General features: G+C 42.1%; 2 protein-coding genes across 3 annotated transcripts in view; one reads left to right on the top strand and one right to left on the bottom strand.

The window, feature by feature from the left end:
* Positions 1 to 10,413: 10,413 nt before the first annotated feature.
* LOC148108492 (uncharacterized) lies at positions 10,414 to 25,490 on the bottom strand. Its single transcript, XM_087869977.1, has 3 exons — positions 25,443 to 25,490; positions 24,105 to 25,054; positions 10,414 to 20,290 (listed from the first exon to the last, which is right to left on the bottom strand). Exons 1-3 carry the CDS (start codon positions 25,488 to 25,490, stop codon positions 20,209 to 20,211), a joined length of 1,080 nt encoding a protein of 359 aa, XP_087726103.1. The 3' UTR covers positions 10,414 to 20,208.
* Positions 24,251 to 25,912, top strand: part of MAPRE2 (microtubule associated protein RP/EB family member 2) — a 149,525-nt gene continuing 147,863 nt past the window's right edge. The window contains exon 1 of one of the 2 annotated variants that reach the window (XM_087869878.1): positions 24,251 to 24,330. Coding sequence is in view for 1 of the 2 variants with exons in the window: in XM_087869877.1 (XP_087726003.1) it covers positions 25,809 to 25,832 (24 nt within the window). In the remaining variant the exon portion in view is untranslated. Of the gene's footprint in view, positions 24,331 to 25,681; positions 25,833 to 25,912 lie in introns of those variants that run through there. The other variant, XM_087869877.1, reaches the window with a different exon arrangement.

The following is a 25,912-nucleotide window of genomic DNA, read 5'->3' as shown; positions in this document are numbered from 1 at the left end:
ATTTTCCTCTTGTTCATAGAAAGGAGAGTATACTGGCTTTATTAATTCTATTGCTAACTAACAGTAAATTTCTGTGAAAATTTCATAATAGTCACTGGCACAATTTATAGAAGTTTAATCTCTGCTTTAGGAATGAATTTTTAGAAAAAAATAATGAACCTTGAATTCTCAAGGTACACATAAACATGTTTTTTAAGATTTATTTATTTTAGAGAGAGAGAAGCAAGTATTTTTTTTAAAGTTTTTTTTAATTCATTTTGAGAGAGAAAGAGAGCATAAGCAGGGGGAGGGGCAGAGGCAGAGGGAGAGAGAGAATCTTAAGCAGACTCCACATGGAGCGTAGAGTCCAGTGTTGGACTCGTTCTCGCAATTCTGAGATCACGACCTGAGTCAAAATCAAGAGTCAGATGCTTAGCCCAACTGAGCCACCCAGGCGCCCCAAACACATAAATATTAAATACAGTTTACATTGAATGTAACACATAGGGGGAAAATACTTTTTCAAGGAGAATCTGAAAAGAAATGTATCATCTAGTCAAATAGCAGGGACACTTCACACTTTATTTATGTGTGTTATATTTATCCATATTTACCATACTAAAATTTAAAACAGAAATGTTCTTAAGTATTTATTTAAAATAACAATAAATATATTACATGTTAACATAAATAACATTTTTTATGAAAAATAAATATACTTTTCAAGACAAAAACTATTTAGAGAGAAGAGTAGCATTGTTTCATCATTTTGCAAACCTCCTTAGGGCTTGACTTAATAGAAGACATCTGGATTCTCATAACTGCTTCTGCATTCTATCTTTTGCAATATTTAGTTTTGGTCAAAGTACAGAAGAAAATTCTGCATCTCACAGATATGCAGTTGGGAGGATTATTTTCAAAATCTTTTTGGATTAATTTTGGGTATCTTTTCTCTGATATTACACCAAAATTTAGCAAGTGCTAGTTTCTTATATATTAGTTGCCATGTGGAATATAAAACCGTATCAATGAATTTTTCTGCCCTATTAGATTAAAATCCATTGGTCTATCTTGCCCTTTGAATATTTAATGTAATATTGTAACATCATGCACTGGTCATTTGGAAAATACTATTCACTGAATTATGTAGATCTTCCAAATATTGACACGTTTTATTATACAACATTTATTAAAATCACATTTGTTGATTAATATCACTACCGATCTCATCAGAAAAGTATTAGAAAGCTGTCATGCTCATAGTAGCAGATTCCTGTTTCCCAAAATTCTAATTAGCACTACAAAGACTGGGTTTTAGCATTATCAACAATGACAAATGTCCACTGTTTTCCTTAAGGTGACAGAGCCATTCATTCATTTTTGGGGAATATGTATACATTTCTAAATAACTACATTTGATAGTGATTCTTCAAAGTGAGAGGGTGTACCACCAAAGAAAAGGCTAGTTCAGTTCACAACTCGATCACGGGAGTGCTTTTCCTCAAGACAAACAAAATCCTTCAATATGCAACAGAAATGTTTTAACTGTTTCCCAGTTCACCACCAAATGTTCTCAATAGTCAAGATTTAATAAAATTAATCCTTGTACTTCATTAAAAACACTAAGTGAAATTGACTTTTTTTTTTTTTTTACTGCGGGTGTTTTTTGCACCATCGGAGCAAAATGTCTACATGTCGATAAAGGCAAACAATGCCTTAGTATTATTCTGAAAATGGTCAAGTTGTTATGTCATACACCTGAAACTAATGTAATGTTATATGGCAATTATATCTCAGTTTTCAAAAATGGTTTTGGCCTCACAGACTGAAAGGGTCTCAGGGACCCACTGTGGTCTGCAGACCACATTTTGAGAATCACGAACAGGTAGGGAGTTTAAACTGATGGAACTGATGTGTGTAATCTGTGCCCTGGGAAAGCTCACAATACAGATGGGCCAAGACTGGAAGACAGAAAATGAGGTAGGACTCAGGATTTGGATCCTGACTGACTGTCCACTATGGTCCTTGCCCTCAAACCCAGGCCTGAAGTCTCCGGCCGGCATGAGTTCTGTCTCCCTATCTCTTTGTTCCTGGGTGGCTATGTTGGACAGTCATGGTGGTTGTAAAGCGCACGGACTTTCTAGGCAAACAGACCTGTGCTGGCATCCCACGCCTACCCTTAGGTGCAAGCTTCAACTTTCTCATCCATGATAAAAAGATAGGATTGGAACTGACATGATTGTGAAAATGAAATAAATTAAGATTCACAAAATGCTTAGCATAGGGCCTGGAATATCATTAGCATTCAATAAAGGTTAAATACTATTATTGTTGTAGTAATTCTTTATGAGCAGTAAATTAATGGCATGTAGGGGACCCCCTCTCTTCCCTGAAGCCGTGAAAGCAGCCAGCTTCCTGTCTAGTCACATCTCCTACTCTGGAGCTCACCATCTGGCCAACAATGCTGAACTGCTCGTATTTCCCCCTGTGAACCGAACCTCTCTCTCCATTGTGCCTGTTCCTCTGTCCCCTCTGTTTGTACCATGGCAATGTTTCTGAGAAGCTTTCCTCACCAGCCTCTGGTCCCTGCCAAGCAGGTGTCACCTTTTCTCACCCTCAGTGTATATATTCCCATGGTTGCGTTGCCACCTTGCTATCACTCACTGTTCATTTATCTCTTAGAAGAATGTGCTTGTAGGGGGCGCCTGGGTAGTGCAGTCGTTAAGCATCTGCCTTCGGCTCAGGGCGTGATCCTGGCGTTCCGGGATCGAGTCCCACATCGGGGTCCTCGGCTGGGAGCCTGCTTCTTCCTCTCCCTCTCCCCTGCTGTGTTCCCTCTCTCGCTGGCTGTCTCTCTGTCACATAAATAAATAAAAAATAAAATCTTTAAAAAAAAAATGCGCTTGTAGCCCCAGGACCAGTATATGTATATGTGTGTGTACGTACAATAGCCGCTCAATAAATGTGTGTGGAATGAGGGAATGAATCAATTACCTATCAGCCAGGTTTAGAAATTGCTGTTAGTTCCTCACATGAGAAGCAAAGAGCCTTGTGTATTCTCATCCCAAATTTATCTGTAAGGTGTTCAGCCTACCTACCATCCTTCTCTCTAGATCTTTTCCTATACTTCCATCGCCAAACCTGGAAGAGATTCCCGCTAGATCTGACTCCAGTGTTTGGATCACCAGACCCATACTTGCTACCGTGTCCACTGCCTCTGGTCTTGCTCTGTCCCTTGACTGACAGGGGAGATACTTCCTGCTTGGCTCCAGCTCACCCCATTTTACAAGGGCTGAGCTCTGCTTGCTTCAAGCAAGATCCTTGGCATAGACCTGGATCTGACCTCTCTCCCTATTTCATCTCTTTACTTCCAAAGCTGAATTTCAGCCCACATCCTTTCCACCATTGTGGAATCCAGTGTTCCACCATTCTGGACAAAGACCACAACCTGTTGTGGTCCTCGTTGGACATGGCATTTCCTTTGAATGAATGATAAGTCTATTCTCAGTTCCCAGGGTCACTGCTAAACTCCCTTCCTATAGTACGTAGTTGGGGGTCCTTTACTCCTACCATCTATCGAGGTGGACCAGATAGCCTAACCTTCTGCTGAAGCCAAATCCTTGCCTTTGTCAATGGCAGTAGACCACAAGGCATCTCTTTAGTCCAGTATGTACCAGCTTGAGGCAAATGCACATCAGTGATGTCAATGTAATAGGAAGCGTAAGAGTATTTGGAGACCACCCATCTCAAACTATGGAGTGATGTACCCACATCAGTTGATTTGAAGATGTAAATAGGGCCCAGAGTTTGATTCCAAGTGAAAATTAAAATACAGTGGTACTGTTTTTCATGCCAACCAAATTACTCTAGTCTGAATAACAGATTCATCAATTTAACAGTTTGGCTCTCTCCTGCTCTGAATGTGCTGATTGGCCCATTTTCATCTGATCATTAGTCAAGGCACAAATACAAATTATGGTCTGGGTTTTGTTTTTGCCTCTTAAAAAAAAAAAAAAAAAGTCATACCCAGAAAGCTAACTGAAAGAAATGTTAGCTTTGCCTTAGAATTAGATTGTGCTTTCTTTATTGTTCTTTTGAAAGTATATTACACATGACTCATTTGTTCTCTGCTTTCTAAGCTGTTCTATGGGGATAACAGAGAGGATGAGCTTCAGACCTGGATTCTGTTCAGCAGACAGTTTGGGGAAGGCTGTGGTGACAGTACGAAGAAGTTCCTCCCGGCTTACTGTCATGACACAGAAGCCTGGCAGGACTACTGACTCCCCAGTGATCTTTCTGATCTGAGAAAGTAGATAATGAGGATCTGTTCACTTACCACCATGCAGCTGGGCCAGGACAGTCAACTGTAATCACAGCTAATGGCTCATATAAATTGGCTTCATGCAAACCAAGAATCTAGCAGAGACTCAGCTCATTTCATAAGAAAACTTAGTCATGCTAAACATTAAAATAAAACTTTTCTATTTCCGTTGTTACTACCTCATCAGGCCAGAAGGATCCCAACCTTCAAAGCTGGTTCATTTACTTATTCTAAAATAGTATATTAATGCCCAGCACTGCTAATTCTTCTCTAAACAAATCCCTGTCTGGCTATATACACATGACTCATATTCTTTCCTTCCTTAGTGATCCAAGAAACATGTTTATTCTATTCCCTCACATCTACATCTGGGAGTCTTATTAGCAGAAGTAAAAAATAAATAATTTAGCTCAAATAGCTCAGCTTAGCAAATCTGTCTTCCCTTGCAAATTCACAATCACTCTCTAGCACTCTGAAAATGTCTCATCGTTGTTTAAAAGGCTTTGGCAATTTGGGGCATTCTCATTTGTTCAAAAATCGATTCTCATTTTATATAAACACCTAGCATCAAATCAGAACAAAAACCTTCAGAAATGGGAAACAGTGGTGTAAGGGATACCACCAGTGCCCTGTTAATACCCCCTTGATCTTACCACCTTGGTGTATGCAGGCCAGACTTCCAACACCTAGCACCTGAATTATCTTCCTTGGGGGTTTTTTCTAGCCACTTTGCAGCAGCTCAAAAAATGCCAGGGCATCAGCAGGCTTCCACAGGAGCTGTCCACCAATGTAGAAGGGAGGAAATTAAATAAAATCACAGATCCCTTAGCCAAGGTGGGGGTGGGCACAGATAACACTGAAATGTGTGTTCTACATAGGCTCCCAGAGATCCCCCAGTAGGATTAAGCCCAGTGGCCCACAGTGGTGTCTAGCCAAACAATGTACTTTTTATTGGCTGTCTTCTCTCCCTGTCTTACTGACCAGCTCTCCTGATTTGCTTCACCTTCCCAAATAAACTTTTTGCTCTCCAGTCTGTTTCTCGGGGTCTACTTCTGCAAGAACCCAAATTAAGACGCTCGGTGAGATAAGAAGTCCTAAGAAGCAGATCCTCAAGCTGGGGCTCTAGAATTGAATGAGACCAGCCAAAAGACACCAAAGGCTCCATTGCTGCTGGTAAGTAGGGTGGTGACAATCCCAGGCATGCTGTGGTAACTCCATTAGTAAGACTCTCACCTGTGATAAACTGGAGCATAATACAGGTGAAAGAGGATGTCTTGGGTTATGCAGTATCTCCAGCATTTGGGAGACATGAAGGTATTCGTAATTACGATGAAATCGGCTTGTTAGTGTTTAGTGCAATTGAAGCTCTAAAGGAAGAAAGTGACAAGCACATTCACACTCTCACAAATTCAGCTCATCTATTCTTTTGGCTGAGGGCATTCTCTGACCACCGAAGCCACTTTGCCCTTCTGTGTATAGGCTGAAAGTGCTGGGAATTCATTACCTCCAGGAATGACATTCAACCCGTGATCAACAGGAATTGGTATATAAATACCCCAGCTCTCTCACCATTTGGAGGACTTGGAGACACAGGTTTCATGCTGGCTGCCAGCTTTTCCTCGTTCACCTTAAGCTCCAGTAGCCCACAGTGACGACTGGCTTGATAATACACTTCCTCTTGGTTGGCTTCCATCCCTTTCTCACTTCTCAGCATTTTATGTCCTACTTAAATTCCTGTTCTTGTCCCAAGGTCTGCTTTGGGAGATACCCAGACTAAGTCCAGTGATTTTATCCATCATTAATACGACTTTGGTGTTGCAGCTAGAGAACCAGGCAAAGCCACGAGGAGTGTGCAGAATCCAATCAGACAGCATTTAAATATGTATAAGAGTTTGGACCTGTCAGGTTAGAAAAATATTAAATGAATTCAAAACAGGATCAAGAGATAAAGAGATGAGTTGAATCCTACCAACTGGTAAAGCAATTACAAGGAAGCAGAATTGGATTTTGTATAAACTGAATCTTAGGGACTTGAGCAGGCTGAGATCCTACTCTTGTCAGGACCTATTAGAGCCACTATACAGAGAACTCATGATGCCGCGGGGCCTTGGCAGTGTCTTAGGATGGTATACCTCCCATGATCCAAACAAAAATACCAGCAGATATGTAACCTTGTCCATCTGAGAAGGTCTTAGTAGAGTAACCCCAATTTACTGGGTAAAAATTTTTCACTTTGTTCTCCTCTCCCCACTCAGGGAAAATTTAGATTAAAGGAGAGAAATGAAAAAAACCCACCAAATCTATAATATTCTTACATTAAATGTTAGGAAAGCATATGCAAAATTGACATTAAGAGTATAATAATTAAGAAGATAAAAGATCAGTGAGGTTCAAAATGGTGGCGTAGGAAGGTCCTGAACTCACCTCCTCTCATGGGCATAGCAAATCTATAGCTACATATGGAAAAATTCCCTCTGAAAAAGACCTGAAAACTAGCTGAACAGCTCCTCCACAACTAAGGCTAAAAGGGTCACATCAAGGCCAGTAGGAGAGACAGAGACTATGTCTCACCAGAACCCCACCCCCCTGGCACGGCTACCCACAACTGGGAGGAATGTCACAAATAGCTTCTCCCTGAGGAACAAGGGGTTTGTGTCCCACATCAGGCATCCCAACTCTTAGGACCTGAACCAGAAACACAAGCCCTCAATATGTCTGGCTTCGAAAACCAATGGGGCTTACCTCTACAAGAACCAAAGGGGTGTAGGGAACCGAGATCCTGCTCTTCAAGGGCTCACACACAGACTCACTTGCCCCCAGACTCAGTGCGAAAGCAGCAGTTTCCAAAGCACCTAGACTATATGTGAAGGAGATTCACTTGTTAATCCTAAAGCATCTGCCGGAGGGACAGGGCTCAGTAAAACTCTCTCCAGGGACGGAGGAGCTGGTGGACACCATTTCTGTGCTTGCCCTCTATCTTGCTGGTGCTGTCTTGCACTCTCCTATCGCCCCCTCTGTAAGCCAGCAGGCATGCCCCATCCCTGCACTCTATTACTCCCCTGCCAAAACTAGCCACATGCCTCAGTCCTGCACTCTCCTACTGCCTCCCTATAGCTGGCAGTCATGTGCTGTACACGCAGGGGATGCCCTTTGATTGCCTGGCTCTGGTGGCCTGGAGGGCTTGTGTTTCTGGGCCTGACAGGATTGAAACAATCAGAGAAACAGTTCTTGGCAGGTTACCACCCCCTGGGAACCGAAGAGACCGCAGACTTAAACACACTCCAGCCTTCTTATGAAAAAGGCTTATTTACTTGTGCTGGAACTTTAGCCTGAGGAATAGGCTTCGAATTTGTCACACCTCTAGAGGCTACAGAGGCGCTCTCAGGAAATGTAGGCCAGGAGATGCCATCTTTGTGCTCTCCCTTGACCTCACTACAACTTACTGGCATATCCCAGAAAGGAGCTTTTGCACTCATCTGGAGCCCTAATTGTTTCAACCATCACCCAGATTGCCTGGTCTGGAGATCAATAGGGTTTAGGACTCTGGTTCCAAGGATTATATATATATGCATACTTTAAAATCTGCTGCCTGAGGGTCTGGCTTCCAATCAGCCTAAATCTAGGTGCTAACTGAGATCCCTTCCCTTTGGAATACTGAAAGGTCTTGACACATCCTCAACAACTGGGAGCTAGCAAGAATAAATCAGGCTGCTTAGACAACCACAAAGGTTCAAGAGACAAACAAGAACTAGGACAAGGTTGAATGATAAGTTTCATCTCCTATACAGGGCCACTCCCTCAAGAATGGAAAAGGTGACTGTTTTACCTAATACATAGAAAAAAAGAGTTGAGCAAAATGAAGAAACAGGTGAATATGTTCCAACTGAAAGAACAGGATAAAAAAAACTCAACAACAATAAAAAAAATCTTAATGAAATAGAGGTTAAGTAAGTAATTTATCTGAAAAGAATTCAAAATAATGGTCATAAAGATGCTTACCAAACTTGGGAGGAGAATGGGTGAACATAGTGGGAAATTCAACAAAGAGATAGAAAATATAACTAAGTAGCAAACATAAGTCACAAAGCTGAAGAATACAATAACAGAACTGAAAAATACACTGGAAGGGCTCAACAGCAGACTAGATACAGAAGAAAGGATCAGCAATCTAGAGGACAGGCAGTGGAACTCGACCAATCAGAATAGCCAAAAGAAGAAAGGAATTTTTAAAAATGAATATAGCTTACGTGGTATCTAAAGCACACACACAAACTAAAACTCATAGACCCCAAGAATAGATCGGTGATTGCCAGAGAGGAGGGGGGTATGGGATGGGTGAAAGGGGTGAAAGGGGTCAAGAGGTACAAATGTCCAGTTATAAAATAAACAAGCCACAGGGATGTAATGTACAGCATGATGACTATAGTCCATAATATTGCATTGCAGGCCACCTGGGTGGCTCAGTTGGTTGTGTCTGCCTTCTGCTCAGGTCATGATCCCAGGATCCTGGGATGTAACCTCCCTGCTCAGCAAGGGATTCTGCTTCTCCCTCTCCCTATGTCCTTCCCCCTGCTTGTGCTCTCTCTATTGCTCTCTCTCTCTCTCTCACTCTCTCAAATAATAAAATCTTTAAAAATAATAATAATATTGCATTGCATATTTGAAAGTCGCTAAGAGGGTAAATCGTAAAAGTTCTCATCACAAGAAAAAATGTATAACTTCATATGGTGATGAATCATAACTACACTTATTGCGGTGATCATTTTACAATGTATACAAATATTGAGTCATTATGTTGTATACCTAAAACTAGTATAATGTTACATGTCAATTATACCTCAATTTTTTTTTTAATTTTATTTATTTATTTGACAGAGATAGAGACAGCCAGCGAGAGAGGGACCACAAGCAGGGGGAGTGGGAGAGGAAGAAGCAGGCTCATAGTGGAGGAGCCTGATGTGGGGCTTGATCCCAGAACGCTGGGATCACGCCCTGAGCCGAAGGCAGACGCTTAACTGCTGTGCCACCCAGGCGCCCCCAATTATACCTCAATTTAAAAAAATATTTAAAAAATAAATTTAAAAGAAGTTCAGTCTGATGAATCTTGTGATTCCTATTTAAAATATACACTTAAGTAATCCACTTATACTTGTAATTTCAAATGGAAATACAAAGAATTATGGGCTTATAAGCAATACTGAGACATTTAGAATAATTAATATGTATAGATTCTTCATGTTTATAAATATAATTTAATAATTTTAAAAATAAGTTGAATGCCTTGAAAGACATTTGTTCTGATGCTTTAACTGATTTTTATTATTTTATTTTATTTTTTTAGAGAGGTGGGGGAGGGACAGAGGGAGAGGGAGAGAGAGAATCTTAAGCAGGCTCCATGGCCAGCATGGAGCCCGATGCAGGGCTTGATCTCACAACCCTGAGATCATGACCTCAGCTGAAATCAAGAGTCACCCAGGGGCCCCTTAACTGCTTTTTAAGAATCAAATATATTATTATTTTTTAAGATTTTATTTATTTATTTGACAGAGAGAAAGAGAGAGAGACCACAAGCAGAGGGAGTGGCAGAGGGAGAGGGAGAAGCAGGCTCCCAGCTGAGCAGGGAGCCCAATGCTGGGCTCGATCCCAGGACCCTGGGATCATGACTTGAGCTGAAGGCAGATGCTTAACCGGCTGAGCCACCCAGGTGCCCCTATATTAACTTTATATATACTCCTTGAAATTAATTTTCAAAAGAGTAGATTTGTAAATAGAATTATTAGATTTGTAAGTTTAAATTTAAATCTTAAGGAAAAACTAGATTTGGGTTTGCAACTTTAATAAATATTAATTTTTTAAAATCAAAGTAAGTACAGAGTCTTTTCAATGAACAAAAGCTGCTTTTGAGGACAACCAAAAGACTCCCGCTTTAAAAGTCTAGAATGGGGGCACCTGAGTGGCTCAGTCGTTAAGCGTCTGCCTTCGGCTCAGGGCGTGATCCCGGAGTTCTGGGATCGAGCCCCACGTCAGGCTCTTCCGCTGGGAGCCTGCTTCTTCCTCTCACACTCCCCCTGCCCCACTCCCCCTGCCCCACTCCCCCTGCCCCACTCCCCCTGCTTGTGTTCCCTCTCTCGGCTGGCTGTCTCTCTCTCTGTTAAATAAAGAAATAAAATCTTTAAAAAAAAAAATTAAATTAAAAAAATGCTAGAATGCAGTGAGCCTGTGTTTAATACCACTGCATTACTTCGGGTCTTAAAAGGGGGCAGTCTAGCAGCTGCAAACCCCATGAATCACCAGCTCTTCTCAATGATTTGTGTTTTCAACCCTTTCACCCTGTTGTCTGAATTGCATCTATTTACTGCCTGATTCTTTTTGAAATTATTTTCATATTCTTCCTGTCAGAGCCAGAACTGTCAGAGATAATTAAATGACCTTCAGTTGAATTTTGCAGCTGTCTGGTCTACAGCCACAACACATAGTCTTGCTGCGGACTTTCTCTACACCCCTCACAAAGTAAAGAGAATGGAGAACCTTGTATCGCCATTGCTTCTTTCCTCCCCCCCCTTAAAATAACCAGAATCATGTCCTAAGTCTGTCTCTCTATTATCCTGATTAACTGAATATTCAGTTATATGAGATACAAGTATCAATTTCTTTTTTTTTTTAATATTTTATTTATTTGAGAGAGAGTGAGCAAGTGAGAGAGAGAGTACATGAACGGGGGAGAGAGGGAGAAGCAGATTCTCCACTGAGCAGGGAGCCCGGAGCGGGGGAGGGGGGCAGGGGCAGGCTTGATCCCAGGACCCTGGGACCATGACCTGAGCCAAAGGCAAACCCTTCACCGACTGAGCCACCTAGGTGCCCATCAATTGCTTTAAATAAATAAAACTGTTTTAAGTTCAGGGTTTGGGGTATATGTAAAGATTTATTGTTGTTGTTTTTCTTTTTCTTTGTTTTACTTTAATGACTTCCCTAAACATTTTCTTACCTTATTAAATGGAATCTTTTGGTGAGTTTCCTAGAAAGTTACAGAGCATATTCCAAGTAAATAAAACAAGACAGTGCATTGACCTATTTTTCTTTTTTTTTTTTTTTAAGATTTTATTTATTTATTCGACAGAGATAGAGACAGCCAGCGAGAGAGGGAACACAAGCAGGGGGAGTGGGAGAGGAAGAAGCAGGCTCATAGCGGAGGAGCCTGATGCGGGGCTCGATCCCATAACGCCAGGATCACGCCCTGAGCCGAAGGCAGATGCTTAACCGCTGTGCCACCCAGGCGCCCCTGACCTATTTTTCTAGGTAGTTCTAAATAGCAGTGGTTGAATTTACTTTACATAAATGGTCTTCTCAAAGAAAGTAAGTAAAATGCTTAAACTTTAAAAATGTTGGCTACTGTTTACTGCCATAAATCAGTCAGAAACTGAGATCAAAAGACCCAAACATTCCATCTATCTAAGTCACTGCCGTTCTCGTACATAAAAACGGAAGCAGCAAGCTGTTGAGAATCCCCCATCTGCCCCACCCCAAATCCTGGGGCCGACATCCTCACCTGTAATCTCCGTTCCTCGGGAATCCTATAACTTAAGCTTAGAAAGTTCCCTTTCATGCTTTCAGGTCCCCAAACCAGATCCTACTCCTTCCTTTCAACAGATGAGCCCACCTACTTCTCCTGGAAAATAAAGACCATCCCTTCTCTTATCCTGCACAGCCATGCAGCTAACGTGTCTCGAGCATCTGCTATATGCCAGGCGGTATGCTAGAAAGAATATGCCTGAGAGAAAAATAACATGTAGTCCCTGCCTTCCAGAAATGCGTCGTCTAGTGAAAAGGAAGACGTGGGAAAAAATAACTAAAACAAAATATAGCAAGTGTAGCTGAAGAAGATGGGACCATGATTCACAACAAGCAGAGCTTTTATAAAAGCCAGTGGAAGTAAAAGATGTAGTTACCTGGGATTTTTCCCTGAATTCATTCTACTTCCTGTATTCTAATTTATTATTATTTCCCTGTCCTTTGTCTGTGACTTCTCCCTGATTCAGTTTAGGAAATTGCAAATGCAATATATATTCTAAACCATCTTAAAAATTCAAATTAATCTAATAAGTTATAATTGCACTTAAGACATTAGTTCTTAGGGTGATGGTTCACTGCTGACTTATTTACAGTACCGCGTGAGTTAGCACAAAATAAATAGGGCCTTTTCAAGATGAGAAAAACACAATGGCCTCAGTTCAGAAATGACCATTTTTAGTGACAGGAATATATATGTGAACAGAAAGATGGTCATGAATTGATGACCTTAACCTTGAACCAGGGTTTAAAAAAAAAACCTCTAAAATTGTGTTCTGTCTTTGCTAATGACACAGATTATAACTTCAGGCAATAAAACTTCATTTATCAGCCTTTCCTTTCTAGTCCACTGGAAGTCCCGCCTTTACCAACTACTCCGTGACACCAAGCAAGTCTCTTGAATACTAAAAGGATCATAAGAACCTGCCTAACTCATGGAAATATTATGGAAATCAAATCACATAATAGATCTAAAATGTTTCAAATGTTTTAAAAATACTACATATAGGCAATATATGATATTATTATTATTAATGTAATAGTCATACAAGAGCATGAAATAGCATGATGGAGGGAGTTGATTTTGAAACCATTTGAAAGTAAAAGTCACATAAAACCACGGAGTCTAAGAGAAAGAAAACAGACAGTGAAAACTGATCAGATTCTTTGAAAGGAAGAGATTTGCCCCCATTTCCAATATGGAGAACCAAGTGTTCTCTATCAGTCGAGTTTCTATCAGTCTTAAATAATTTAGTACAGCAAAGCCCAGTTCTAGGTTCCTGATCTCTTCTTGGACCATTCCAGAAATGTAGAGGCATCCAGGTCACCATATGATCCCAGGAGTATATGAGCATCCCTCCAAGTGTCCTGGGCATTTACATTCCATCTCTCTTAAAAATAACTTTCATCAAGTCTAAGATGTTACTGAACATAAGACGTTATTTTTATATACACTACAAAAGAAAGCTCTATTATGTTATGACATGCCATGATACATCCCAATTTCAGCAATTCTAAAATGCAAAAAAGTTTGTCTTAGAATCAGTGAAGATAGTAATTCCTTATTATAAAAGTAATCCATATTTGTTGAAAAACTGGAAAAGACAATGTATTTACAGAAACGTAGCTATAGGAAACAGACAAGCTAGATGAAATAAACAGAGCTTGTGTAACTGAAAATCCAGAGGAAGGACAGAAGTTAGGGTTGGTTTAATTCAGAGACTGAGGGCTATCTCAAGAGCAGTTTACCCCATCTCTCTGCTCTGCCTTCTGTGGGGTCCATCTTGCCGCTTCCTGGCTATGCCCGTACTCCACCCTGGAGACAGGGCTGCTGTTCTAGCTCTCCGAGCAAGAATCCCGAAACTCACCTGCACTGCTGGGGCACTGAAGTCACCTCACCCCCCTGAACTGTGCTTGTTGGTAGAAAACTGAAACTGTTCATGAAAAGCTCATGAACTGCCTGGGGAAGGGAGCAACACCCAACCAGAAAATCTGCCTATTGTTAGGAAAAGAGGGTGGGAATTGCTTGAAAGCTGTGATGGGTAATTTGATGTGTCCTTTTGTCTAGGCTATGATGCTCAGTTGTTTGGCCAAATACTAGCCTACATGTTACTGTGAGAGTATTTTTTAGATGAGATTAAAATTAAAGTAGATTAACCCCTATCATGTGGGTGAACCTCATCCAATGAGTTGAAGGCTTCAAGAGAAATGACTGAGGTTTCCTAGAGAAGAAGGAATCCCCCTCAAGACTGCCACATCAACTCTTACCTGAGTCTTCAGCCTGCTGGCTCACCCTCTAGATTTCGGACTTGGCAGGCCTCCACAATCATCCTACAATTGTGGAAGCCAATTCCTTAAAATCTCTCTCTCTTCTCTCCCTCTGTCTCCTTCTTTCTCTCTCTTTCTCTCTCTCTCTATATCTATATATAGATACAGATCAAACTGAAAAGTATAAAAGAGACTAGAAATTCTCTGTAATCCAGAAATACCACCACTAAAATATTTTCTCCAACTTTATTTATGTATTTACTTTCCTATGCATAGAAACATATGGCAACATTTTACTCCAATGACATCATACTGGATATACAAGATTCAAAACTTTTGAATCTTGTTTCTGTCCCTTAATATATTAAGTATCACTTTTCCAATGCTCTTAAATATTTGAACATTTTTTAGCAGTTAGCAAATAATCCATCATGTAGCTGAGCTACAGTATGGTATATAATATGTTAGCTATTTGACTATATCTAGGCTTTTTGATGATTTCATTGTATTCTTAACATACACAGCATTTTCTCCTTGCATGTCACATCAGCTAGGTGCTGCCTCTAGGGGCTGGAGGCGCTAGAAGTCAGGATCAAAAGTATTGCATTTGGCACACGTATGCTTATTTCCATACGCATCAAGTTGTACACATTAAATATGTACAGTTTTTTGTATGTCGAAAAAAAAATTGTTGCACTTCGTTCCACTTGGTGCAGGCTGGAGTTCATTATGAATAAAGAGCTTGTTGCCAGTTCAGCCTTTAGCCAGAGTGAGTCTGACCTGGCATCAAAAAGCACCATGATTCTGGAGATAACCACAAAAGTCGCTACCCACCATAAAGGTGTTTGTGGCAGAGAAGGAGCTCCTGGTCCCTGATTCTGTGTCATCATCACTATGAAGAGTGTGCATCTGTTTGCAATTAACATTGCAATGTTTTTGACTTGTCCAAAATTTGCTTAATCCTGTAAATTCCTCAAAAGAATGAAAATAAAACACAAAGAAAATGAAAGGAGGAAGAGGAGTTGCGAACGGGCTTGTCTGGCATCTCAAGAGGAGCGTATTGCGCACTCTGCCTGCTCCACACTACGAATTAGGAGACAGAACTAAATGTGCACTCATGAGTGGTGAACAGAATGGATGTTCTTGCAGAACAAAGAGACACATGGTAGCATGGCAAACCACATTAGTGTTTTTCGAAGCACAATTGACTGGGGAGTTCCAGGGCCTGCCTCTCCTCCCACCGCAGATCTCTCTCCTCATCCATTATCCTCACTGACAGAGGCCCTGGTCCGAGTCCCCAGAGCCAATGACAGCTCCCAGCAGCTGGATTCTCAGAGACAGTTAAGTGGCATTTTTTCCCAATTACTCTTCTCAGAGTTTAGACGGGAGAAAATACATTTTGTGAAACGGTGATGGTAATGGCAAGAATTAATTTGTGGATGTGGTTAAATGCAATTTTAGCAATGCCTTAAAATGCAGCATATGCTGAGCCCTTCACTGGTACAGACAGCTCTTGTCTTCAGGAAATTGATTTCTGGATCTTGTTGAGTTCTATTATTTTAATATATTTTATAGATTTCCTTTTTACTTATTCGTTTTTTGCCATATTCTCAAAATAACTGTTCCTTATGAATGCTAGCTTCTATTTTTAACACTAAACTTAAACCTTCCTACCTAAATATTGCTGGGGGACTCAATAAGACGTATTTTCAGTCTCTAGGAAACCTATAAGCTAAAAGAAGGGTAAAAGGATTTTTTTTCTCCTAGATACTGAAAGGTTAAAATTTGTAGATATGAAAGTAAATATCTCACAATAAACTTATATTAGGCTGAAATGTTAATAAAATTAATGGCATTGCTAAATTACAGAGAAATAATATGATATGGTAAGGAAGGTTTGGATTTTCAAAAAATAGAAAGATAATTAAAATCAAGATATTTATGAGTCTGTTCTGCTTATTTATGTATTCATTTAATCATTCAGAAACACTTCTTTATCATCCATCATGTCCCAGACACAGTTCTATATGCTAAAGATAGAAAAGTAAACAAAATGGACAAAAATTCTTGCCCTTGTGGGGTTTGCATGCTAATGGAGAAAGACATGTCTTTGCACTAAAATTAATTCCACTTTAATAAAGGAGACAGTGCTTAAGTGCTTGAGATAGTAAATAATGAACTGCCCCAAAACCATGATACAAGAAATTTCAGATTTTAAACAAATATCTATTTGGTATTATTTAATTACAAAAATCTTATTTATGAGATAAATGGTTAAAATAGAATTGCATGGAACCCGAAAATTAAACTGGTAAATTATCTTTAGATTCTTAGTACGTGCTAGGTAAGGAACTGGGGGAAATGGCAACCTTATAACTTAGCAAGAACATGCTTTGACGGGTTGGCAATAAACAGCATGGAAAGGATGGTGGCCATGGTTTCACGAAGCTTGTGATTCCTAAAGAAGGGACACATGTACAACAGAATAAGAAAACGTTCCCAATTAGGGGTGCCCGGGTAGCTCAGCCTATTAAGTGTCAGAGTCTTGATTTCAGCTCAGGTCACGATCTCAGAGTTGTGAGATCGAGTCCCATGTCGGCTCCACACTGGCTGTGGAGCCTGCTTAAGATTCTCTCTCTTCCTCTCCCTCTGCCCCTCCCCACCTCTAAAACAACACCAACAACAACATCAACAACAACAAAAACAAAAACAAAAACAGAAAAGGAAAGAAAGAAAACATTCCCAATTGCTATGGTACAATAAAAGAAAATAGATGTCTGGCTAGAAAACAAGGTTTTTGGTGTGAAAAGATGGAATGTAGTACAAGAGAGTGACTATCTTATTAGTAGTCTAGATAACATTTGAGAACTGACCAAAATAATACACATAGAAAACCAGCAAAGGACAATATACTCTGAGAGAGGTCCAGCAGAATGCAAAACTAGCCTATATGTCCAATTAAAATCCGAAGATTGTCTGCATAGTGATGCCTTACCATTATGCAATGGTAAGCTGATTCTTAATCATTTTCATTTTATTATAAATTATAAATATTAAGCTTTTGTGTTAATTTGTCTTAGATGAAGGGATATATTTTAAGACCAGCAGTTGTGGGAAGGGCTGCAGACTGAGAAATTAAAGCCACTGTAAAATCTGTATCTCCAAGCTCTCCTGAGCTTCAGAATTATATTTAAAACACCCACTAGTCATCTCCCTGGAATCCCTTGGGTACCTCTGACTTAATGTGTCCTAAACTGAGCTCTGTATCTTGTTCAGTATCCCATTTCTTCATCTTAAGTAACAGTTTCTCCTTCTACTCAGAATGGCAAGCTGCAAACCTGACGGTCTCTGTCTCTTCTTCCCTCCTTCCCTCTCTCTCTGACCCCTCCTCCACCTCCCCCAATCCCTTCCTACTGAAGATCACAAGCTTTGGTGATCTCTGTCCTTTCCATCACCAGGTCCTCATTAGCTTTCCTCTGAATCAAGATACTAGCCTTCTGAGTGAACTTCCAGAACTCCTCCATTCCACACTTGTGCCAACAAACCTGATCATAGATACCTTTGCTCAAATACTTTTTTTGGCTTGCTTCTGCCTACACGCTCCTATAAATACAACACATGCATAGTCATTTGTAAATAATATATATACAACTACTGCATTAATATGTTGTGCACATAAGAAAACATAAAGGGGCGTCTGGGTGGCACAACTGGTTAGGTGTCCAGCTCCTGATTTTGGCTCAGCTCATGATCTCAGGGTCATGAGATTGGGCCCCATGTAGGGCTCCATGCTAGGCATGGAACCTGCTTGGGATTCTCTCTCTCTGTCCCTCTGCCCCTCCCCCGGCTCATGCTCTCTTTCTCTCTCTCTAAAAGTTAATTAATTTAATTAAATTTAAATTTAAATAAAAAAGAAAAAAATTGACATTTAAAAGGGTGAGATAAAGATGAAATATTTTATATTCCATTTATTAATGAAAGGTAAAATATTTTGTTATCACTAAAATTTTAGTGAGAGTGATGTGGCTGAATATGCTTCATAATTTTTTCAAAATTTTATTGCCCTATAATAAAGCAACCTGAAACCTGGTCCCAAGGGCCGTTGATTTTGATGTTTGGTTTGTTGGCCGTCAGCACCACAGCCACATCTCACCGAGAGCCACATATACAAATACGGGAAATAGATCATTGGATGAGCTTATGAAATGATGATACTCATTTTTCAAAATTATTTACCAATTTTGCAAGGGCTTTTGTGAAAATTCACTAATGCTTGTATCACTCATGTTATCTTTAATCTTTTTAAGTCATTTATCAATTTTTTGAGTCTTAGATTAGTCAAACTAGATAATATACATAAGTCCACTATCCAAGCACACATGAACTGGTAATAGTTTGCAGTTTGCTTTAAGAATGAGTAAGGAGGTTAGGGACAGCCCCCTCAATGCGGTGGATCCCATCTCTTTCCTCACAATTCCTTGCACCTGATAAGTCCCTCTGTCTGTCTGACATGCAGACCAAGCAAGAGCACCAAACATCAATCCACATGCTTCTAAGTCCTTTCTCATATTTCAGACAGATATCCAAGTTTTCACCCTTCCTTCCCACACCCCAGCATATCATCTCACACACCTGCAGAGTGTTCTCACCCCACCTGGGGACCACTGGCCGATGTCTTACGTCCAAATATCTCAGCTGGACACAAGAGGCCTTTCCTTGTCTATCCCACTGACCTCTCCATTCCGTACACCCTATCCTTCAGCCACACTAAACTTCTCATCATTTGTGAATCTCTGATCGTATTGGCTTTCCCATTCCTTCTCTGGAGTATCCGCCCGCATACTCTGCCTCACCGCAAACCACCCACACCTGGTGCACTCTTCTTCATCCTTCAAGACCCAACACAAATGGGAGCGCTTCTCTGACTTTCTTCCTGACTGTCCAGTGTTCTCTTAGCATTTTATTCATTTTAGTAGACTTCAAGCCACACTATGCACTCATCCATTGTTCCCTATACTCTACGTCCCTTAAGACCAAAGATTATGTAAGTAAACACAGCATGTAACAAAGTGACTGCCCAGTAGAAGGCCTCACAAAAGTGTTTGTTGAATATTACAACTTAGAAAGGTTGAAGTAATTTTAAAACTAGAAAAGCCAGAGATGAGCAAATCTCTGCTGAAGAATCAAAGACCATTAGAAGATTCTAAGGAAATGCAAGGAATCAATTTCCTGTTATTCTCACACTGGTTGACCAGTGTGGACAGGATATAGGTAAATGGCAAAGAAAATGCAATTGGCAAGGTAATGTTTAATAAACCAGGAATTTAGCAAAAATTGGCTGCGTTGGGTCCCAGCAGGTCGCAAGGTGAGTTGGTGGTGATCCCGTTGGTCTCTAGAAAGTCATGGAGCTGCAACAAAGAACCTTAACAGATTTCATCTCTTGGGCTCTGAGACCAAGCAGCTAAGTTTGAAGATAGTAACTACTCAACAAATTAATTCATTATATCTGCTGCCTTCAAAATGTACTGCATTAAAAAAACTGGCAACGAAAGAGTTGATTCTTCTACAACTGGTCTACATCTGTTCTAAACAGCATATATAAATATTCATGTCCAACTTATTTCATTGTATATGAGGGGTTTTTTCAATGTCATATAAAATCGTAGACACCTCTATCACACAGTGGCTTCGTCTGAGTCAAGGTAACATTTTGCTCCTTTCGATGTATATTAAAATAGCCTATGATATATACACCAATATATATTATATAATGAGCACATTTTTCCTTCTGACATTTTATATTATGTAATGGAGACACAGTTTTGCTAGTGGACCTAACTAGAAATTGGGACTTGGGTGAGTCATTTAAGCTCTCCCCTTAACTGGATGCTTTCAAGGTGGCATTGTTTCTTATTTCAACATTCACTCTGGAACTAGACCCTAGAGTCATCACAATGCAGTGATCCCTGTGAAGCCGTCATTTTGTGCCACCTTCACTACTCACCTTGATAAATGCTATCACAGCTTGGTAATGAACACCTCCATCTCAGTCTTCCATGGTCTCCCTGATACATTTATAAGTAGTCCACTGCAGCATATCTCTCGAGGTGATGATTTATACTTAAAGAGGCATTCCAGCTCAGCAAGGACTTGGAGCTAAAAATAAATCAGACAAAATGAAAAAGATTGGAGCAGTTTAAAATATTCACTGATAGACTCTGCTCCTTTCTCATCCCTTGTTTTCAATATTTGTGGAAATGTGTGATTGAAGCTCTCAGAATATTAGCTTAAGGAAAATGCAGATGTTATGTAAGAATATTTGTTTGGGAACAGTTTTAAGAAAGGGGTGCCACTGACCGAGGTGGGCAGAGGCGACATAGAATTGTTGAGATCCAGAGCTCTATTCAGTGCCCAGCGACTTGTTATAATAATCTATATCTGTAGAGCATTTTAGAGCTTACAGCCCTCATTCATCAATGCTTTCCTTCTTATAAGCATATGAAGTGTGGGGAGGTGAAGGAAGCCGGTTTAGCTGACGGAATCTCTGCTCTTTAGAGAAAAGAAGCTCCAACGTTTATTGAAAACCATGATTTTATTCTTCTCACACGGATATGAGTGATTTTTTTCTATGGATTTTTTTTTTATGGACTGGTTTTTACTCACAGGACTGCATTTCAACATTACTTTGAAGATGTCAAAGGCATAATTCAGGCAATCATAAGAGAATCATGGGACAATTTGATCTCGCTAAAACATTCCATTCTTCATACACACGTATTCAGTCCTCAAGTACAGGGTGACTATCAATGTCAGCAAAAGTAGCACATTTGCTTGTGTAGATGTAACCTTACTTATTTAATGGTTGGTGCGTCACCCAGGCTATAATCAAGACGAAAGATATTTCCTGGCCCCTGGGTCAGAGAAGACTTTGATCAATGCCTGGAGTAGCCTGACCTTGGCTAAATCATAAGATGACCCCGACAGGCAGAGATACAGATTTTTTTTTTACCTTTAAGTGTCTCACTACATAATTATATTACATGATAATAAAACCAACAACGATGCTTCTCCAAATACTCCACACACAGCTGGGTACCTTCCTCGAACTGGTAATCTATGCTCATATTCTCCTATAACTACACTATTTGCAGTGTCATTTTATCCCTGACTCCTCTATATGGAATGGACCCTTACGGTAGACGTACTCCTGCTCACCAAGATTTCTACTTTTCCATCTATTTCTGAGTACATAGCCCCTTAAAATTAGGTAATGACCATGTGGCTTCCTTGGACCAGTGTCATGTGAGAAGTGAGGTCTCTTCTGGGTAAAAACATTTAAGGTTTGGTGCACAGTTTTCCATACTCTCTTCCCCTGCCGTGGTGCTGATGGAGAGGCCACAGGAATCAAGCGAGCTAGAATGCCGAGTCACCCTGAGAGCTGCCTGGAGATATTGCATGAGCAGGAAATTAACTTCTATTGTATTAAGCCACTGAGATGTTGGTAGTGTTTGTTACAGCAACATAATCTAGCCTACCCTGACTGATGCAGTTTCTCACCAGCTCAATTTACATTGAGCACAATTTATGCAGCAGCCCGTCGCTGTTTAAGTGGCTGTTATACCAGTAAGTTGTGTTTCTACATGAATCAGCCTCAGTCACTGTCCAAGGCGAAGTCTCAGAGAAATAGCTGGGAGCAATGGGAAGGTACTGGGATGATTATGCTGTGTGTCCCACACCCTCGCCAGGTCCCTGAATTAGCACTGAGGGCTTCCCAACAAATTGTCATCTTGATTTATTACCAAGAAGGTATCAGTTTTATGAGAAGAAGGAGGAATTTAATTTAGAACACACTGAAACTAGAATTCTAGGCGAGTGGGAAATTCAGTTGGAAATGCCTAGTAAGTAATTGGTAATGCAGAAATGAGGTTTGGAAACAGGCGAAGAATGTGGGTATATATTCAGAAGTAATCTCCATACACTTGAAAGTTGAACATAAAACATGAATAAAATTTCCAAAAGAAATGGCAGAAAAGTGAGAAAAATAAAAAGCAAAAAAACAAGTCTTAGGAAACACTCATATTTAGGGCTAGAGAGAGAAGAAGCCAGGAAGGGAGATATGGGAATGATGATGACAATACCCATTCATTTTGAGAGCTAAGAATACCATATCTTCATTAATAAATTCATTTAAATTTAAATTTCAAGGTTTTTTAATGAGGATAAAAAATGTACCACTCCTTAACAATCCATTTACTCTCTCAGATATTAAAATAGGTTACTCATGTGACAGGCAGCTGGACATTGTCTATAATAAAAAGCAAATGATTTTTTAATTCAATGTCCCAGAACTAATTTATCAAGATTTAAAGTTTTGCAGAAGAAACAGGACTTTTAAACATGTATGATTTGTTCCACATTGTAGCCTTTCATTTATTTCACAGAATTGTTCTACACATCTGGCCAGAGCTTGGTTCCATGGGCGTGCAGCCGTCATTCTGGCGCTGGCCACTTCAACCCCTCTTCCACAAACTGTTCCCCCTGAATGGTCGGCCTTGTGCCAGCTTTGCTCCTGCCAGGAAGACCCCAAGAGTTCATTTGCTAACATTTTCTGAACCCTAGGTATGTGTGCCAGATAGGAGGTGCTTTTTACAGGTTTTCTCATTTAATCTTCAAGACAACCCTATGCCGTGAACATTAGTAGTATTTCCATTTTACATCTTGGGGAGCTTAAATGTTACGAAACTTGCGTAGGGTCACAGCTATAAAATGATGCATCAGGACTCAAGACAGGCTGGCCCGTGCCAGAGTGGGTGCTCTAAGCCTTGCTACTTCAAAGTGTGATCCTCAAACCAGAACTATTAGCCTCACCTGGGAGTTTGCCAGAAATGCAGAATATCGGTCCCAATTCCAGACCTACTCAATCAGAGTTTGGTTTGAACAAGGTCCCCAGGTGATCCCTCTGCACATTAAAGTTTGGGAAGCACTGTGCCAAGTCACTTCACTATGCAGACTTCAACTTAAAGGATGTCCCTAGGGGCGCCTGGGTGGCACAGCGGTTAAAGCATCTGCCTTTGGCTCAGGGCGTGATCCCAGCATTCTGGGATCGAGCCCCACATCAGGCTCCTCTGCTGTGAGCCTGCTTCTTCCTCTCCACTCCCCCTGCTTGTGTTCCCTCTCTCTCTGGCTGTCTCTATCTCTGTCAAATAAATAAATAAATAAAATCTTTAAAAAAAAAAAAAAAAAAAAAAGGATGCTCCCTGGGATGGAGTTAATCTTTCCTCTGAATTGCAGTTGGGTGGGGATGAGGGGTAATGCTTGTGTTCTCCAAGGGCAAAAGGAAGGATTCAGACAACAGGTTCTTTCAGTTTTAAACACTGGAGATCAGCAAGGGTCAGGAACGCTTCCAAAAGCAGCAGATACTGAGCTGGGTCTTGAAGCCAGAACATTTTCTCAATTCATTTCATTAAAAATGGGTACTGTTCCAAATGGACCAGTGCCCACATCAATAATCTGGAGTTAGCTTCTCCAGCCTGGATTCCGTTTTCCAAATAGAATCCAAATATCAACAGCACCAAAAAGCAGATTTGAAACCTCAGTAAAACTTACTATGATTGCATTATTAACCGTATTATTCGGTTTCGAATTGCTTGGTTTGATTAATAATGTTCATGACAAAATTCGTTTGCCCCTTATTATCAGTTGTTCCCCAGGTATGAGTACAAACACTTGGTCTAAAAAGAGGAAGCACGCCGGTTAAGGAGCAGGCCCCCAGCTACAGGTACTCAATTCAGGGTGTGGCGTCACCTTTTCAAGACCCCTCTTCTCAGCGGAGCCGGCCTCCCCTCTCTTGGGTGGGGCCCAACAGCCCAGCTCCTTTTGGCCTGCACTTTATTCCATGTCACCAACTCACTCTGGCTTCCAAGGGCCCTAACCGGCGTGCCACCTTCCGCCCAACCCGCCGACAGGTCACCTCGGACCAGCCCGGACGTGTCCTGGGCTGGGGTCTCCACCTGCCCTCCGCACACTCGGGACAGGGTGGCGCTGGCCCGGCTCTCCTGGGTGGACTAGCGGAGCCGCGGCTGTGGCAGACGGCGAGTCACGTGCAGCAGTGGGGGCGGAGCGCAGCCGGCCGGGTGGGTGGAGAAAACAAAGCCCCCAGCTGTCAGTAGAGGAAGGAGGCGACAGCGCCGGAGCAGGTGAGTCAAGTGCATTTAAAGCGGTACCGCCCTGGCGCACCCCGACACCTCCTGCCCTGGCGCAGTCCCTCCCAGGCCGATCACTGGCCGCGCCTCCTCCCGCAGCCGGGGGGCTGCAGTGTGCGGGTAGCTCAGCCGGCGGGACCCCGGGTCTCCGGCCCGGCAAGAAGTTGTGCAAGGGTCGGTGCCGCGGCTCCGGGGTGTGCACCCGCCGCGTTCCCGCGGGCTGCACCTCTTCTTCGTAGCCTCGGCGCTGCGCACTGGGGGAGAGGGGAGGGAGTCGGACTGCCACGCTGGCAGAAGCAAAGTGGACTAGCTGGGGAGTGAGGGCCGGGGCTGTCCAGGACGGGGACACTTGGCGCTGGTGCGGAGGGGCCTGTGGGGTGCGCGCCCGACGCGCGCAGACCTTGAGGCGCCGGAGTTGGGGCGCTGGACTGAGAACCGAGGGCGCTGGCAGGGGCCGCGCGCTTCGGGCAGACCAGGAAGTGCAGCGCGCTGGCGCTCGCCCGCAGGGGGTCAAACCCTGGACCCCAGACCCTGCCACCGCCCCGGGTCCTTGCCCTCGGCGGAGACGCACCCCACTGCTCCCGATTCCGACTCCGGCTCCGGCTGGTGCTCCTGACGCCCGGGACTTTGGGAGCCGGGTCTGGGGAAAAGAGAACGGGTTGTTATTCTGAACCCAAGGAGTTCTTCTGCAGAGAGCTCCCTGGGCGCAGGGCGACGGCTACTCAGCGACTCCCCGCTCTGCTTCCGTAGGAAATTCTTCAGTCCACCCTTAGAAGGGCTGCGCCAAAGCCCAGAAATCCCACAAAGGGCTGGAAGGAGGGGTGGGCACAGAAAGACCTTCCCCTCTGAATCTGGAGCGCTCCTTAATGCAGACTTTCAAATCACGAAAGGGCTGGTGGATTTGGTCACCCCTTGAGTCACTTTGCCAGTCCCGTGCCAAGTGCCGCCCAGCGCAGAAGGCAGAGCTATAACCTCGGAGGAAGGGGCGCTGCAGCCATTTGATCAGGAGGAGCCTTTGTCTTAACCCCCAGTCCCCTTCTGCTAGTCTTCGCCGGGTCACTGGCGCGTGGAGTAATTAATATTCCGAACATTAGCCGTCCCTTCACCTCGGCACCAGCCAACACTGCTGTCCCCTCCCTGCGGGTTTTCTCCATCACTTGCTCGCGTCCTCTCTTCCAAAATCGTGGAACGTGGTCCAGATCTGCTAAGCAAGAGGAGGTCACTAAACGCACTATAATGCAGTCACGTAAAATCAAGGGTTAAGTGTTCAAACCTGCACCCGCCCTCCCGCGAGGAGACGGAAGAACTTTCTTGATTAGCATAGTATCTACCCTGGGGCCGCGCTGCGAGGCGGCGGTTTGGTCCCAGCAGAGGTGAAGCGTGCAGTCCTGTCTCGACTGTGCTTTGACGCAGCACCTGCTTCTAATCTGAGAGGATCCGAGGCTTGCAGCTTTGCCGAACAAGACTGTGGAATGAAACAGAACAGAGATCAAAAGGTAACAGAAAGAATAGCAACGTTTGAGATGCTTCTCCTGAGCACTAAATTTAGCTAAGTTTTTAGTGAGCTAAGAGGGGA

Source organism: Ursus americanus, chromosome 19, assembly GCF_024610735.1.
Source record: "Ursus americanus isolate L20-20 chromosome 19, mUrsAme1.1.p, whole genome shotgun sequence".
In the NCBI taxonomy this organism is placed as follows: Eukaryota; Metazoa; Chordata; class Mammalia; order Carnivora; family Ursidae; genus Ursus; species Ursus americanus.
This window is presented reverse-complemented; position numbering and strand designations above follow the sequence as displayed.